At 39.6% G+C, this 17,653-nt stretch overlaps 3 protein-coding genes across 5 annotated transcripts in view; all 3 read right to left on the reverse strand.

Moving 5' to 3' along the window:
• The window catches only part of LOC306881040 (3',5'-cyclic-AMP phosphodiesterase 4C-like), a 49,594-nt gene extending 37,453 nt beyond the window's left edge, over positions 1-12,141 (reverse strand). The window contains exons 1-3 of one of the 3 annotated variants that reach the window (XM_079434923.1): positions 12,031-12,141; positions 11,751-11,814; positions 11,029-11,243 (exon numbers count right to left, since the gene is read on the reverse strand). In XM_079434923.1, the coding sequence (XP_079291049.1) occupies positions 11,029-11,243; positions 11,751-11,792 (257 nt within the window). In that variant the 5' untranslated portion in view covers positions 11,793-11,814; positions 12,031-12,141. Of the gene's footprint in view, positions 1-8,773; positions 9,213-11,028; positions 11,244-11,635; positions 11,815-12,030 lie in introns of those variants that run through there. The other 2 variants (XM_079434925.1, XM_079434924.1) reach the window with 2 other exon arrangements.
• On the reverse strand, positions 11,971-14,935 carry mpv17l2 (MPV17 mitochondrial inner membrane protein like 2). Its single transcript, XM_079434928.1, has 5 exons — positions 14,476-14,935; positions 14,124-14,285; positions 13,489-13,565; positions 13,272-13,398; positions 11,971-13,068 (listed from the first exon to the last, which is right to left on the reverse strand). The coding sequence occupies exons 1-5, from the start codon at positions 14,663-14,665 to the stop codon at positions 13,034-13,036; spliced, it is 591 nt and encodes a 196-aa protein (XP_079291054.1). The 5' UTR covers positions 14,666-14,935; the 3' UTR covers positions 11,971-13,033.
• Positions 14,936-15,181: 246 nt separating this feature from the next.
• Positions 15,182-17,615, reverse strand: ifi30a (IFI30 lysosomal thiol reductase a). The gene is made up of 7 exons (XM_079434927.1): positions 17,382-17,615; positions 16,907-17,089; positions 16,573-16,647; positions 16,377-16,466; positions 16,150-16,302; positions 15,995-16,063; positions 15,182-15,905 (listed from the first exon to the last, which is right to left on the reverse strand). The coding sequence occupies exons 1-7, from the start codon at positions 17,514-17,516 to the stop codon at positions 15,840-15,842; spliced, it is 771 nt and encodes a 256-aa protein (XP_079291053.1). The 5' UTR covers positions 17,517-17,615; the 3' UTR covers positions 15,182-15,839.
• Positions 17,616-17,653: the final 38 nt, after the last annotated feature.

A 17,653-nucleotide genomic window follows, 5' to 3' on the forward strand; every position in this document is an offset into this window, starting at 1 on the left:
CACCCTCCAACCAATGCCTCCACTCCTCGAGGGCAAGCTTAATGGCGAGAAGCTCCCTATTGCCGATATCATAATTTTGTTCCGCCGGGCTGAGTTTACGGGAGTAGAAGGTGCATGGATGGAGTCTGGTTGGTGTCCCCTGCTGTTGGGAAAGAACGGCTCCCACTCCAGAAGTCAACCTCAATGACGAAAGGTTTCCTGGGGTCTGGGTGCACAAGGACAGGAGCCTTGGTGAAAGCCTCCTTAAGTTGATGCAGGGCTTGGGTGGCGCTTGGGGTCCAATGTAAGGTCTTGGGCTTGTTACGGAGCATGTTAGTTAAGGGGCTGGTGATGGCACTATAATCCTGAATGAACCGGCGAGAGAAATTAGCAAACCCCAGGAAACGTTGGAGTCCCTTGATGGTGTCTGGAGTGGGCCATTCCCTTATTGCCCTTACCTTCCCCTCGTCCATCTGGATGCCACCGCTACTGATGTTGTATCCAAGGAACTGCACTGAGGGAAGATGGAACGAATACTTTTCAGCCTTGAGGAAAAGATGGAATTCCCTCAGGCGTTGCAGGACCTCCGCAACGTGGCGACGATGTTCGGCCATACTCCGGGAGTAGATGAGTATATCATCTATATATACTAGCACGGATCGATGGATAAACTCCCGGAGCACCTCATGCATAAAATCTTGGAATACAGAGGGGGCGTTGACAAGACCATAAGGCATAACAAGATATTCGTATTGGCCGGTAGGTGTCACGAAGGCTGTCTTCCATTCATCCCCCTCACGTATTCAGATGAGATTGTAGGCGCTGCGGAGGTCCAACTTGGTGAACACGGTGGCTACACGAAGGTGTTCCAATGCCGCCGGGACGAGGGGAAGTGGGTAACGGAACTTAACCGTTATTTTATTCAAGGCACGGTAATCAATGCATGGCCTTAATCCGCCATCCTTTTTGGGCACGAAGAAGAAACTTGAGGAAGCAGGGGACGTAGAAGGACGGATGTAGCCTTGTTTAAGGGCCTCCTCGATATACTCCTCCATGGCCTTCTGCTCTGGAATGGAGAGTGGATAGATTTTGCCACGGGGCACTGGCTCACCCGGTAGGAGGTCTATGGCGCAGTCCCATGGCCGGTGAGGGGGCAACTGGGAGGCTCTCTGGGGACAGAAAACACCACAGAATTGACTGTAGAAAGTGCTGGGGTCGACAATATAAATGGCCCGGTGGCCCGGACGTGCTTTTAAAACCGTCAGGGCCACCAGATCGCTCCAACCACTAGCCCGGTGGGGCCAGTAAAAATAATGCCTCGATTAAAAAAAAAGTCTAATTTCACATTAATTACCTGTGGTTCTGTGTTTTGATTTCTGTTAAATCGTCTCGGTAACCACCGCTAACACGTTACGTGATCTCGACAGTTACAGATGCAGCGGTTTATGCGCTCCGTGACGTCTGCACCGCCTTGCTCGCTCCCGCGGTTACGCGCGCAAACTGCACACTGCTGCTTAGCACCTACCTATAGCTACTATTAAGCTAGGCTACATGTTTCTGAAACCCCCATCACCCGGCCAAACGCCGGGTAAAAAAGAGAAGGCAAGGAAGAGAAAATCACCAGAGGAATTGAGGGAAAGCGAAAGGGAATACGAAAAGAAAAGGCAGAGAAAGTTTCAGCCCCAGTGGCGTGACCGCTGGAATTGGCTGGGCTTAGGGGTGTGCGATATGACGATTTTTGATCGTGGACGATAAAAATGTCTCCATGATCTGCTTTTGAAGAAATATCGTAGTATCGTGCTACAGCGACATTATGTCAAATACAGTTCTGACGCCTCTGTCATACTGTACAACACGACATACAGCAGTAGAGTTACTCTGACAGGACACTGCACTTATTCGCGATCGCAAAAGTACATTATTTGCACACAAGCCTTGCTGGTTAAATGTTTCATTCCCGCGCTGGTCTGACGTGCGCTTGTTCTGAGCACATACACCTGAAGCAGGCGCGCTAAAAAGCCTGTCTAACAGCGCTTGATTACTCAACTATCTTATTTTTTGCGCTAATACTGTCAAAACACACAAGGTTTACATACAGACTCAGTTGGTTATCTCTAAAATGAAAGTAACAATAGTTAAGAGAGAAACAGATGCGTGCCTGTATATTAGATGCGTGCAGCTCTTAAAGGGACAGGACACTAAACATGCTGTCGACAGTCATTAAAGGGATAGTTCACCCTAAAATTAAATTTCTGTCATTATTTACTCACTCACATGTTGTCCCAAACCTCTATTAATTTCTTGTGCTGAACACAAAAGAAGATATTTTGAAGAATGAGGGTAACCAAACAGTTGCTGGTCCACATTGGCTTTGATAGGAAAGAACAATCCCATGGAAGTCACTGAGGACCAGCAACTGTTTGGTTTTCCACCTTCTTCAAAATAGCATTTATGTTCAGCAGAAGAAAAAAACTCATTCAGGTTTAAAACAACTTTTGAGTAAATGATGGTATAAAAATAAAACATTATGACAGAATTGACAGACAGATGACAGAATATTTATTTTTGGGGGAACTATTCATTTAACATTAACAAAACGCAAAGAGAAAAATCACTCACTATTCTTGACTGAAAAACTTTAATACAGTTGCTTTAGGAATCAGTCTATCTAGTGTTTTATTTTTATATTTGTTCATTCAATTTCATTGAATGCTCTGCTAAATACACCTATTGTACCTGAAAATAAAGCACTGTTTGTTTTATTTGTATATTATGTGTATTTGTAATGTGTATCTTTGTTCTTATTTTTTAATAAGAAAGATAGAATGATGACAAAGATTTTTATCTTCGCCCACTTTGGCCTAAATATCTGCCATGTCTTTTTTTTGTTTTTGTTACCTTGAAAGGCTTTGTCTTTCTAGTTTGGCTGTAATGCTCAGACAACTTGTAAAACCAACATGACAAAGAATCGTGATAAAACCGTGAATCGTGATATTTCAAAAAAAAAAAAAAAAAATCGTGATATGATATTTTTCCCATATCGCCCACCCCTAGCTGGGCTACGATCAAGAAAAAAAGAGGTTTACTGTGAGCTCTGCAGATCAATGCCCACATATGCAGACAAGTAAGTTAGAGAAAAGTTAACGTGTATGAAACCTATGGTATGAACATAATATAATGAATTGCTGTGTGACTATGGAGAATGAATCCTATGCAATAGGTTTATTTGCACTTGTTTCATGTTTTTGCACAGTTTTGCTGCACTTTGCACTAAACCTACCTTAAAAAAAAAAAATGCTATTCATGTTGTTCAAGCAAACTGTTCTTTTTCGTGATTATTGGGATCAATACCCGACACGTTGACCTGGGCCAGTGAACTTCAAAAGACACTACCCCTGAAGTGGGTATATCAATGGATAAGTTCTCGGGAGGACTTTCTATAGACGTGGCGTTGAGTGTGAAAAAGTCAGTAGGAAGGGGTGCTGGTTTCGGTGCATTGGGGAAACATCGATGGTGGCATCTCTTTCCCCATTTGAGAACCTCCCCAGTGCGCCAGGAGAGAATGGGCTCGTGGAGATTAAGCCAGGGTCTGCCCAGAATTATGTCGGCGGTTGAACCCTCCAGAACCAGCAATCTAATGTCCTCTTCATGGAGCAACCCAACTTTTAAATGTACAGGACCATCTATTTACACACCTGCGGCTGATTGTCGTGCTGACAATCTGGATCTGACTGGATCTGATAGCCCCTCGGGGTTGCTGTGGTGTGGAGGCCGAGTTGTCGACAGAGGCTGCCCGAGATAAAGTTCCCTGCGGACCCTGAGTCGAGGAGGGCGACGACTGGAAGAGAGAAATTGTGACTTGTAAGAAGCACTTCTGCCGACAGGGGTTTCTCATGTGGCACGTCGGGTTGCATTGAACTCATCAGCAGGCGAGGGGGTCGTACTGGACAGGAGATTCGAAGATGACCCCTCTCCCCGCAGTACAAACACAGGCCGAGGGCAAAGCGTCTGGACCGTTCTTGGGTTGGTAGACGTGAATTATCGAGCTGCATAGGTTCCTGGGCTGATTCTGGAGAGCGCTGGCCGACAGGGTGGAGGAGCAGTGGGTTTCGACGGGTATCAGTAGCTATTTCGGATAGACAGGTATCCATTCGGGTAGAACATCTAATGGAGTGCTGTATGAGACTTTCGAGGCCGAGGGAATCGTCGAATGCAGCGAGTTGTAAGCGGAGGTGAGGTTCGAGTCCTTGACGATATGCAGTGAGGAGGGCGCACTCGTTCCACCCGCTAGCTACGGCGAGGGTTCGAAACTGCAGGGCATACTCTTTGATCGGCAGTGTATTCTGACGTAATCGATACAGTTGATCACTGATGGAGGAATCATAGGCAGGTTTTCCAAATACCTCTCTGAAATTATGAATAAAGTCTTGTGAGGACTGAGTTACGCTGCCGCCTTGAGCCCAGATTGTTTCTGCCCACTGCAGAGTCTTACCCTGGAGATTAGAGATAATATAGGCGATCTTGGATCTCTCGTTTGGGAACAGATGGGGTTGCATCTCAAACAAAAGGGAGCATTGCAGTAGGAACCCATTGCACTCCTCCGCCGAGCCTGAGAAGGGAGCTGGTCTGGCCATGGGACTGGAGACCGTCGAAGAAGAAATGTTGGTGGAAGGGGCCGTGGAGACTGATGATGGTGCCGGAGTGAGAGCTCGCTTCAAAATTTCCACAAGCTCCTGGAATGGATCGGGAGTGCTCATGCTGTCGGTCGGTTGTGATGGTCCGGTCTTCTGTTACGGAAGAGGACTGAAGGCAGAGAGAGATGGTACAAAGGTGATTTATTGACCAACAAGTGAGCAAGGAACAGGATGGCAGGTGAGTGCAATAACTGTAGCGATCTCCGAGTTACTCTTCGGAACTTGAACTTGTAACTTTTCCGTTCACAGGAGGAGCGGGGACCATAGGAAACCAGAGGAAACACACACCGCAGACTTGGAGCAGATAGTCGGGATTCCAGGAGCAGACGGAGCAGGTATCCTAGGAGCACGGAAAGCAGGTAAGCAGGTTAACAGGTAAGTATACAGAATGTCAAGTTTTACTGAGGCTGTGGTGGCTTCAGCAGTCCAACTTCGAATGAACGAGACCGGACATCGGGTACTGGGCGGTGTGTGTCTTTATGGGGGATCAGTGATGAGAGGTTGATGAGGGACAGGTGCGTATGATTAGTACTCAGGGGAGAGGGACCTTTGTGATTGGGTGGAGGTAGAGCCTGGCAGGTCTGTGACAGACTACTTGTTGTCTTATAAGAGGCCAAAAACATAAAAACAGCCATAACTATGAACTCGTTTGTATTATTGACATGAAAATCAGCACCCATGGTCTTGGTCCAAAGTGCCACAAGTGATTATACGGACATTGGTATATCTCACAAAACATGGCCGCCGTAGGCCGATGAACTTTGAGCACCTATTAAACAAGGTTAATGGAGGTCGATTGGAACGAAACTCTGTGGGCCTGATTGACTCACGGCCCTAAAGGTCTTTGAGAAATTTGAAAGAAATCAGCCACTGGTGGGCAATATCGCATTTTTCAAGGGTATAAACAATTGTACACTGTGCGGTTTTTCGCATGCACACGATATTTGTATCACACGATAGACCTCCTCATTCCAATAAATTTGCCTCTAGAATGACTGCTATCAATCAAACCGTTATGATTGAGGAAATGTAAAAAATTACTTTTGCGAACTAGTCCTAGGTTTTTTGCTCAATCTGGAAAAAACACTGCAGTACAATTCTATGGACTCTCTAGATCAATAATTATCAAAAAAATAAAAGTTTAAATTTACCCTTTGTAAACTATAATGGGATTATTTAGAAATGGGGCCTCTCCAAATATACCCAAAAGCCTATAAAGCCTAAATGAAAACTCAAAACTTGATGAAACCTGGTAAGGACATGTGACAGGTGATTCTAAACACGCATGCAAAGTTTTAGGTAGATCGGACCACAGCTGGTGCTATAACAGTCATAAATGTTAAAAAACATCATATCTGTATGGTAAATTACCTGGATTTGCCAACAATGCTTTTATAAATCATTGACTTAGGTGGTTATAGGCTTACTAAATAATATGTGATGTCTTTTTTTATAGGCCTATGTGCTTTAATGCCTTTTAAAGCACTTGAACCCCGGTAATCACAATTACATTTTAACCTAAAAACACAAAGTTGTTATTTGTCGACTACCCTACAACAGAAAATACGTGCAGATGATTTGGCAGCCTGTAAGTGACAAGAGGAGAGGAGAGACAAAGTTTTAGTTTATCTGTTTATGGGTGAGGCGAGGATGAGGGAGGTGAGGGCTGCTGCAGGCGCTTGAACTCAGGTTGTTGATATAAGCCAAACAGTCTTGAGAGGCAGATCAGCACATGACAGCATAAAGCTTAAGAAGAACGTCAAGAGCAGCGTGAGCCTTACAAACCAGTTCTGAATGCAAAACACATCTAGCATCTCTGAAAAGCTGTTAAAGCAGAGGAAGCTGTTACAAAGACACACCCTTTGAAGTCTGGTTGTCAAAAACCTTTACTAAATAAACAAGGTGGTAGAGAATCAGGGGAAGTTACATTTCTTCTCTAAAAAAAGTTCAGATTATGTTACTTTAGTGAACTCACATGCTTTGTAAGTGCAGCGTAGCACAGAATCAGCTTACTAAATATTGAGGGATTCATGGGTCAAAATATTTGCACAGTGAGATGCGTTAATCTCAATAGCGGACTTCTTGAATTAGGAACCAAAAAAGCTTCTGAAGACACATTACCACTATGTGGAAGGACTTCTTGGAGCAAACAGATCTCCTGTTATTGTAACCCTGTAACATTCTGTTAAAAACACTTTAAAGTTTCTGACACTAATGTTAAATAAAGTCGATTTGCTTCATCTCTTGCGGACAGTATTCTGACAGAGATATGGCTTGTTTAATCGTTCCTGTTCCTTCACCATCCTGCCATAATTCTCCGACAGGCTGTTTCATTCTTTCTCCCAAAACCTTGACATACACAAGAAAGATCTTTTCAGCTTTAAAAGTCACATTTGACCTGTGTGGACTTCCACTGTTCACCGAGCCAAGAGCGTCAATTAGACAGATGACAGATTGACTCTTTCCACTTACATCACACAAACCAGCTGACCTGTGTTTAAACATTTCAGTTGAAACGGTTCTCTTGCAGATTTATTCTCTGATAAACAACTTCTGAGTTCACTGGTTACCTCTTGGCAAAATACTTGATAACTGTAATCAGTTATTAAATATTTGAAGCAATGTCTATTTCACAGTTTTCAAGTATAACACCTCCACTGAGCTCTGCTAATGATTTCTCAACATTTACAGCGTGTATGGCTGGGGATGTTTACAGTGTTGTCAGAGTCTGACTTCCTCAAATCTTGGAATTTTACCAGACACAGAAACAGCTCAAAACAGAGGCTGTAACATGTCAAAAGCACAGGCGTTAGAGATGGGTTTTGGCACTGGCTTCCAAAAGGCCAGTTTTAAGGGTTTTAACTGGTTTTGTTCATGTCAATCTTCAAAACCCAGCAATTATATAATATTCACATTGTTTGAATCGCGTGATTCTCAAATTAAGGATGTTTTGAAGGTCAAAACTAAAAAAGAAAGAAAGAAATAAAGATAATCTTTGCTGAAATATCTATTACGTAGCATTAGAGGTAACACACAGTACCATTTAAAGATTTAGGATCAGCAAGATCTTTTAAAAGAAATTCATACTTTTATTCAGCAAGGACACATTAAATTGATCAAAAGTGACCAATAAACACATTTATATTATTACAAAAGATTTCTGGAAAAAAAGAAAGTAAAACGGTTTCTACAAAACTACTAAGCAGCACCAGTTTTCAACACTGATAATAAGAAATGTTTCTTGAGCACCAAATCAGCATATTAGAATGATTTCTGAAGGACATTGTGACACTGAACTTTTTAATATATTAAAATAGAAAGCACTTAAATTAGTTTGTAATAATACCAAAAATATTTTTCTTTCAAAAACATTTTATCTTACTGACCCCAAACTTTTGAACGGTAGAGTAAAAAACAACTGTCAGGCCTGAAAGACGACAAATTACAGAACTTTCAAACCACACTGACAACCTAACAAGTGTTATGTGCAATGCTGACTTATGTCAATGTCCAAAAACTACACTGTAAAAATGTTTTGGCAGATAACTGAAAATATAACATTCAACAAAATAACATTAAATAAATGTATTTCACTATAAAATGATTATCACTCTTTTGCCTCCAGCAGTGCAGTCTGTGTGAAAGTATACATGCACTTATATCTAAAAAATTAAAGAAAAAACAATGCAGAACAAAGCCTGATGTTTAATTTATTCTGTACTAGTTTGGACTTTACTGGGCTTAACAGACAGAACCAGTATAAATACATGCAAAAAAGCAGTTCATTTGATAACAGTTGAGATAGGCTGACAATAACTACCTCAGGTCAAGACATCCTCACAAACAAAGACATCTTTTTATGCTTCCACACAGCAGACAAACCACCTCCTTGATTATAGTGATTATTATTGTAGCTAGAAGTGTTAGCATCAATACAAATTCTGTATGAGAGGGGGCGAATGTCTCAAGCAGCCACAAAATTTGCCTTGTGATGTGTTGTTACGTAGATGCCTGTGCCACAAGACTCCTGTGTGTGTTTTTGAAGCCAAGCCTCCAAAGTAAGAGGCTAAACGAATGATTCAGAGAGATTTGGATCTTACCTGGGAGTGTGAGCCAAAGTGAAGCGTCTCTGCAAAGCAATGCTGCGGTTCATCATCAGCCTGCGGAAGAGCAGAGGCGAGTTGCGGGGCGAACTCCGAGGCGAGTCCCGTGGAGACATTTTGGGGGAGCCGGTGGGAGAGCTCCCCTTCAGCTTGAGATGCGAGGGCCTCTGAGGTCTCTCCTCTTCTGAACTCTCTGACAGCATGTCGCTCATGACAGCAGAGTTCCTCTGTCTTCACAACTGGCAAAACAAGTGTCTAGTCGTGGCATGGGTCGCTCGCTCAAACAGCTTTCTCAACACAAAAACCACAGTCTACATCTCTCACCCTTCGCTAGAGCTGAGAAATCCAGCCTTGCTTCAGAGATCACAGGCGCATTAATGGAGCCAGCCATCATAGCGATGGAATATCTCCTCTGGTGAACTCGCTTTGTTTACATAACTTGGAAGACTTCCCTCCAACAGACTAAATATGGCAGTGTGATTTACAATGAGTGGACTCCATGACAGAGCTCACTAAGTGGCCCCACCTCCACATTAAGACTATTAGCGAGCGAGGTCCAGTGTTTACTGGTCTGTAATGGCTTCCTGTTCCAGTCCCCTGGCACGCAGAAAAGTCAACGCACCAGCGGTGCAACGCAGAGCCGATTGCAGCGTTCAGATTTCCTCCGAGAAATGCGTATGCCTTTCACATGCTCTAGGTTTACCATGCAGGAGAAGTCACATGAAAGCTCTGACTATAAAAAGCGAAGTCAGATAAAGTCAGACAGAGAGCATGGCTCATGTCACGATGGCCCTCTATCACGGGCCCCATGGGCTTTGATTATCAGAGGGCAAAAGGTTCCCTGCGATCCTTTGACTGCCGGATGAGTTGTGTACGCAAAAACAATATGCAGTGACCCCGAAAAAGGTTTCGAATACTTTAGAGACACTTACTTAATTATGTCTGTTGCATTACAAAAAAACATTAAACCCTTTATTAAAACTTTACAATAAAAACTCTTCATTTTAATTCTGTTCCGGTTTCCATTTTTTAAAAACAATATAGCCTACACTATATTTGTGGTCAATAAGAATTTTTTTTTTTCTAAAAAATAAATTAATACTTCTAGTGAGGATGGATTAAATTGATCGAAAGTGTCTGTAAAGACATTTATAATGTTACAAAAGTTTTCTATTTCAAATAAATTTAGTTCTTTTGAACTTTCTATTCATCAAAGAATCCTGGAAAAAAAAGTATCATGATTTCCACAAAAATATTGTGAAACTAAATAAATTGCTGAATTTTACAGGAATAAATTAGTTTACATTTTTCATTATATTTGAAATTGTAAAATTTTGTAGCCTTGGTGAGCATAAGAGACTTTAAAAAAAATCTGTATTAACTGTGCATTGACATTCAGACATTTTAAGTGTGACATTTTAGACATTTTAAATACTTTTGAAAGCCACTGTAGGGAAAATGCATCAAGTTTTAACCCTTGGTATTTTTAACGTTTTATGGCAATAGAAACAAAACTTACAGTGTGTAGCTACGTGTTTTTTTGTTTGTTTGTTTTTTAATATAATTAAATAAATCATGAACAGAAATTAATCTGGTGAATAAAGAACGTGACGGCCTTCCTTATCTCATGACTTACTTTCATATCTTAACGAACGATATCACTAAGTTACCTGAAAGGTTATAGTTTGGTAAATAATTAAAACAAAAAGTTCATAGTGTGTAACTCTCCTGCACATTTACTAACTGTTTATGTCCATTTTCTTGTCAGAGGTATTTTCCTGGTCTTTAGGGAACAATGGCTCCCTCTTCTGTCTCCATGCAAAACAATTTTTGTCTGTGGACACCACATCAATTATTGAAAAATTTAAGTATAGGCATTTAAGAACTATTATTACAGAACTAATGTAGCTCACTGCACATTTAGTGAAATTATAAGTTTTATATAAACAACACACACAGTAAGTGCTCCAGCTCGGTCTAAAGTTGCTGACGTGAAGCCACTATTTTGAAAACAGGTAACGTTACATGGCGAAGTGTCATGTGGTATTAGTTTATTAACTAAAATCTGTTTTTGTACAAAGTTCGTTTAACCCTTGACTTGTAGGCCTACCTGTTTACAACAGACGATAAAAAAGATTTTCCTCATTCATCGCAAATTGTACACTACCCAGAATTAAAAACCTTCTTTTAAAATCACTGGTTAACATTAAAAGGCATACAAAGTGCCGTTAGAAGACAAAAGAGCAGCTTACCATGAACTTTGAAAAGTGTCCGACTCCAGGCCATTGACGACACCGAGGCAGAAGGTGGCCTTGCGGGGGGTGTTCTCTGAATCTCCCTGAGCCGAGAGCCGGCGGGACAGACGGGGAAGCTGGAGGACCCCTGAAAATGTTCTCTTGAATGTACGGTGAATGGGCATGGATTTGGATCCAGGCAGGCCCTGCTGGTTCACAGTGTCCCATTCCCTCTGAATTAAACAGAGAAGGTAAATAATCTGCACCGAGACATAATCTCTGTCTAGAACAGAACAGAAGACAGGTGAAGGCTAATACTGACAAAATAACATAAGGGTAGTTAACAAATAAAAATTGGACTGTGTCCTATGGTGTGACAGCAACATAACAGGAATACTTAACATACAAATAACATGAGAAAATGTCTTCATTCTTACAATTATAAATAGCATGAGAGGTTTATCTTCAATGTAAAGAGTTTTTTTTGTTTTACATTTTTGCTGTCACACCATATAGGAAACATTGATATGTCAACTATCCATAAATGAATAATAATAATATAGTTAAATAGCCAAATAGAAGCATTTCCTTCTAGTTTTTTATTTTATTAATTGCAATATAATACCTAATGATAGGGTGCAGTTCAATGAAAAATTGGTGATTTGCATAGGCACAGTGAATCTATTTAGAATCCAACTAGACTGGATGACTGTGAGCACTGATGAACTGATATAACCCACTTCTGATGTCCAGAAAGACTTCAAAGAAGAGCTTCTCTTCATATTGTTGAAATGGGAGGCAACTCTGAAAATACAGTTCATGATTATCAACAATAAATCTATTCAGAAACTAGAATCTCAACTTTTTCAGGTGCCTGGAAAAATACTTTCTACATGACTATACAGTTAAATGACAAAGATGAGAAACACTAAGCTCCGGTCAATAATTAGGGCAATGAATAATACTCAAAATAGCTAGTTTAATAAAGTACAGTTAAAATGTGCACATGACAACACTTACCACTAAAACTGAGAAGATCTGGTAAGATGTATTTTCTTCAAAAAATGTGTCATTTCACAAATTTAATTTTTAGGCACATCTTCAGTCCATGAGAACAAATGTTTTGTGAGAACATTCTGCCAGAACACCTGTGCCTTATCAGTTTGGAAGCCCCTATGAAGGCGAGCAGTGTCCTGTCACTCTCACTCAGCAGGTTTGTCTGTCTCACGTGCCATCAACAACTGTCATGTACCACTGAAAGATGGATGCCTTGATAGACGAACAAAAGTGCTCTTTTATATTTGGGTTCAACCTCAAAGTTCAAGTTCTAACGCATAAAAAAAATAGTTAACTGATTCTAGTTTATGGTAATATTCAACACACAAAAATTATTTTATTTTCTTCCATTAAATAATCAAAAATTCAAGCAGTTTCACATAATGACAAAGCAGAGATCAAAAGTTCTATCCAATGCATAAAATTTATAATCACAAAAACTAAATGAATTAGGCAAAAATGTACATGTAAAGGCCATTTATGAACATATCAATCAATAGTAACGTTACTGCCTATGTAGCATCTGTTACAGCATTTCTCCAATGTATGTGAAAATAATATTGGCACACTATTGTTATTATAAACATGTTTGGCCAAACTGAAAATATTACTTCTTACAGTAAAGTAACTATAAAAACTGTATTCCATACCATTATAAGAATATAATGCAAACAGTGTGATTTTATAAACTGCCCTTCACATGTCAAAAATACACCGATTTTGGACAAATACATCCGTTTACAATTACTTAATTTTTTCATATTTGAATTATTCAAAAATAATAAAAACCAAATTACAATGGCAAAGTGTGCAATGTACCTGGCATTACAGGATAAAATTCTATTATATGAAATTTAAAAACAGAAAGTTGTCCATTAACAGTCTTGAAAAATAAGATTTAATTATTTTTTCATGATTGAAGCTGTGGTTTTAAATATTCCCTTTTCTTCAGTCATCTTCAGGCAGCTCACTCAGCTTTTGTTTTGGTCTCTACTTGGTCTCCTGGAAAAACACAATCGTCATTCATCACCAGTTACAAGGAAGCTTACACCCTGGAAAAGAGAGTGTCACATTTTTTTTTTTTTTTATCTCGCCAGGAGTTAAATAAACCTTTACCTCCAAGACTATATTATTAATTATATAACCTTTCTGAAGCAATTCTCACGAATGTATTATTATATGATGCCATGTGCAAACTTTCTTACTGTGTTTGAGATAGGAGAGGTAAGTGTCCCATCCCAGGGTAATTATATTCACATAAAGGACACGAAACTTGGGTGGCAGGAAGTAGAAGTTTATCATTTGAGCTGCTGGCCAAACACACCAATCTGCCTAAAAAGAAGTATGTTATGAAACGTTGTCAGCAGTGAAGTATTGGTTAACCAAGGTTGAACCAGACAGATGCTTATCATTGCAACATACCTTGTAAAACTCCCAGAATTTATCTCTGAATTCTGCTTGTGCCTCAAACAAAGTGTGACCCTCCATCATACCCATACCTTCAGAAATAAATAAATACATCAAATGAATAAGCAAGCAAGCAAGCAGGTGTAATATTCAGACTTTATTTTGTACATTATGAATCTTAAATATCATTATGCCTTACTACTGTAAAATTTACACTAAAGAAATTACGATTTTGATATTTTGATTAAATTTAGTAAAAACCTTCTATTATTGGAATTTAAAACAACTGTTTTCAATTTTAAGATATTTTATAATGTAATTTATTCCTGGCAAAACTGATTTTTTTTTAGCAGCCATTACTCTAGTTTTCAGTCTCAAACTGATCCTTAAAAAAAATATTCTAACATGCTAACATTTTAAAATAATATTCAAAAGATAAAATGTTTTTTAAATTGTAATAATAGTCACACAATAATATTTGACATTTTTAACTGTATTTTTAATCCAATAAGTGTAGCCAGTTTCTGCATGGACTTTCAAAAATATTAAAAACAAAATCTTAATTTTTTACAAACTTTGACAGGTAACAGTGTAGCTGTAATAAATTTGAAGACTATTAAATTGAATGGAAATCAGCAGCAAGATCTCACCTAGAAAGTACCAGGCCCCCAGTGCTGGCGATGCGACCAGCTGATCAGTAAGCACTTTCTTGCAGACATTATTAATGCCATTGCCCACAAAGTATTTGTCGAGCCACTGGTACCAATAATGCATGAAAGGACCCATAGAGCATCCGACCGCAAACATACAACCTATAGGGGCGCAACATCGCGAGAGTTAGTAAATCTCGCGTTACTTCTTATGACAGGATATTCACACGATGCCATTTAAAAATTAAAAGTTTTATGTAATCACCCAATAACACATGTATTAAAAAGATTAGCTCATTTTAACAAGCCAAACTTTATTTGTTAAAATAATTTGCTTAACGTTAGTTGTCACCTGTTCGCGTCCAGTCACGTGTTCGGCCGGGTGTCCTCCGCGTCTCGCGCGTCTGCTGGAGGAAATCTCCCGCTGCCAACATCCCTCCACAGCTCACAGTGTTTGTCACGATCAGAAATCTGCCTCTGAAAAGCGGCTTCCAGTAACCGGCGATCCTTATGAGGAAATCCTTACTCTGACGAGATATCATGTTTAGGCCGATTTAACTTAAATTCCTCTCAAGATTCCGATCGATCAGCGCTTGACGACTTCATTCGCAACTTCTGTCCGTTTGCTCCAGGAGAAATGGCATAAGATACGAAACAAATATTTTATCCTTTGCCTAACGTAAGCTACAATTATTTCTCCAATATATGTTCAGCTTTAGATTTCATTCATATAACCAGCGGAGTCCAAAACAGCCTGCAGGAGCCGGTGACTCCACATGCGTAGTGGCGTTGCGCTCAACAACATCAAGATTGCGTTAACGTGCGCAGAACAGCTTGACTCCATCCATAGATATATCTATGGACTCCATCGATAATTGTGTCCCGTTTGATTACAGAGCTGGACAGTAGTTAAGTATTTTTACTTTACTCAGGTAAATTTAAAAAGTATCTGTACTTTATCAGAGTGTTTTTCCTTGGAAAACTTTTACTTCACTACATTCCGAAGCATCGTACTTTTTACTGCACTACATTTCATAAATAAAAGTTTTTTTTTTTTTACCTTTAATACTTAAGAACATTAAAAATGTAGTACTTTGTTGTACTTAAGTAAATCTTTGAATTACTTTTGCTTGAGTAAAAGTAAGAAAGTACTAGATTTGTAATGTAATCAAGTATAAAATTATATTTAATATGAAACGTAGTGCAGTAAAAAGTACAATATTATGCTTTGGAAAGTTGTGAAGTAAAGTTTTAAAAAGAAAATCACTCAAGTACTTTTAAAGAAGAAAAATACTTCACTACTGTCCGCCTCTGCGTTTGAAAACAGACTACTATTTATTATTAGTTTAGCTGTTATATTTAAAACCCAAAGTATTTTCACTCTGTAGGCCAAAATAATGTAGGACTCGGGTTAATACGCAAAAATGTGAAACCACTGAAGAAGCATTTCTCTTGAGTAAAGTCCACTTTAGCAAAGACTGTTTCCTTAAATCATTAACACAACAAGCAATTAAAAGGTAATGGAAATTTGCTTTTTAATTTTGTTTATGCATACAAAACGGTTTAAAACGTGACTATAAAAATATGGTTGTCAGCATACAAACATAAACAGCAAACAATGATTAAAATGAAAAAAACATTGCAGCATGTATGCAGTTTTGTTTCATTCATTGTCTCCATTACTGACACAAGTAGTGCCGTTATCACAGTCATTGATTAGTTCATGCAGTAACTGTTGGTTTTCTTCTTCAACCCTTGACCACAAGCAGCTGGTTTTTCACCCTGTATGAACACAAAGAACGAAGACGTCATGTGATTGACAAGATAAAACACTGAAATGATCAGAAACACAAATAGGTTTACAAACAAACCTTGTACAAGCTGCACACAAGATTGAAGAGAGAACTCATAGCTTTATCCTGAAGATCATCCGAGTGTTCCTGCAGGAACAACATTGTGCCATTTAATTACCAGGAAACACTAATGAAAAAACTTTCCTTGTAAAGAAACAAATACTCATCCTTACTCCATTAACAGTTATCCAAGGCACATATTGATGAGGGGGTTTCAGAGCATTTGTTTTCAGTGCATTTTGATGCATTAATTTGTTGCCCTCATCTCCCTTCACACACGTCATGACTGAATCCCATGTGGTATCAGGAAAATAGACTCCAAGACACTGAGATAAGAGGTACAGATTAGCATCGCATTGCACCAGGTTTTACAATAAAGATTTAATAGATGACCACTTACAGGCTGGGCAGCTTTCAGCACATCTGCTCCTGACTCCATGCAGAAAATGACTGGAATAGCCTTCGGTCCTAATATATTCAACAGGCAGGTCTGATAGAAAAGATTACAATTACAATACCTCTATTTCAGCTCTAAACAAGATGCCTTCAATCTTCTTTAAAATGCTTTAGGGGTGAAATAAATGGCAAAACCTCACCTCAATCATGTTACCTAGACATTCATCCGCTCCGTGCTGACAAACGAAGGTATACTTCCCTTGATCTTCTTTCTCCTATTATTATGAACAACATTTTAACACTCATTTAACTTATTATTTTTACTTTTACTGTGTGTAAAAGAAATTGGTTGCTATTTGCACCGTGCAAATTGTGGTAAAACTGTTCCCAAGGTGTGAACACAAGTAAATATCATCTCGATTACATCTTGTTAAATGCAAATAGCTATGCTAGTCATATAATGTGTAAATAGAAGTAACATGGTGTCTGTACTGATGTAAATTGTCTGAGCAACAGATGGGAGTGTAAATATACCTGTGCATTTCCATATGGAACCAGCTCAATATTCATAATGTCATTCAACATAATGAAGGTTGGCACGAGCTGCATTACAAGAAACTGTCTGCATCCAGGACACAGAGCCTCATAGTACAGGCTCACATTGACCGGGGCAGCGTTGGGCTTGGTTTCGTTCAACTTCAAGCATCGCTCCAGCACCTAAGAAAGAAGAGAATAAAGGGAAGCGCTCAGTTTCGTTTACGCTAATTGGGCGTCTGCCTTCTTCATGCCCAACAAATCTTAGGGATTTCCCAAACAGCGGAAAGCAGAAAACGGGAAGTGTAAATGTGACGATTTGCATATCCAGTGTTGACTATCTGCATCTTCAAATGCAGTTTTACTTTTTCTTGCTAGTAAAAGTATTGATAAAAAGAAATATAATAAAACACATCTAATCGTTTCGTTTTGAAACTGAAGTCGTAAGTTTTGTTTTGATGCACGAGTCACTCACCCCACATTCGGCTGCAATGTCTTGAGAGTCGCACCATCGTGAAGGCGGATACTTGCAGGAGTTCACAAACCTACCGCTGCATTCACTCAGAGAACAAACAGCGAAGAGCAGCACAGACAGTTTAAAGCCGAACATGATTCCGCTCCACCAGCTTGCCTTGATCTCTGAATGAAAACGAGCGAGTGTCCTGCATTTTTAACTTTCTTCCTCTTCCACCGGTGCCACATTTTGATTGGTGTAGGTACGTGACGTCATTAAAATCCGGCAAAACT

Source organism: Barbus barbus (assembly GCF_936440315.1).
Source record: "Barbus barbus genome assembly, chromosome: 15".
Taxonomy (NCBI): domain Eukaryota; kingdom Metazoa; phylum Chordata; class Actinopteri; order Cypriniformes; family Cyprinidae; genus Barbus; species Barbus barbus.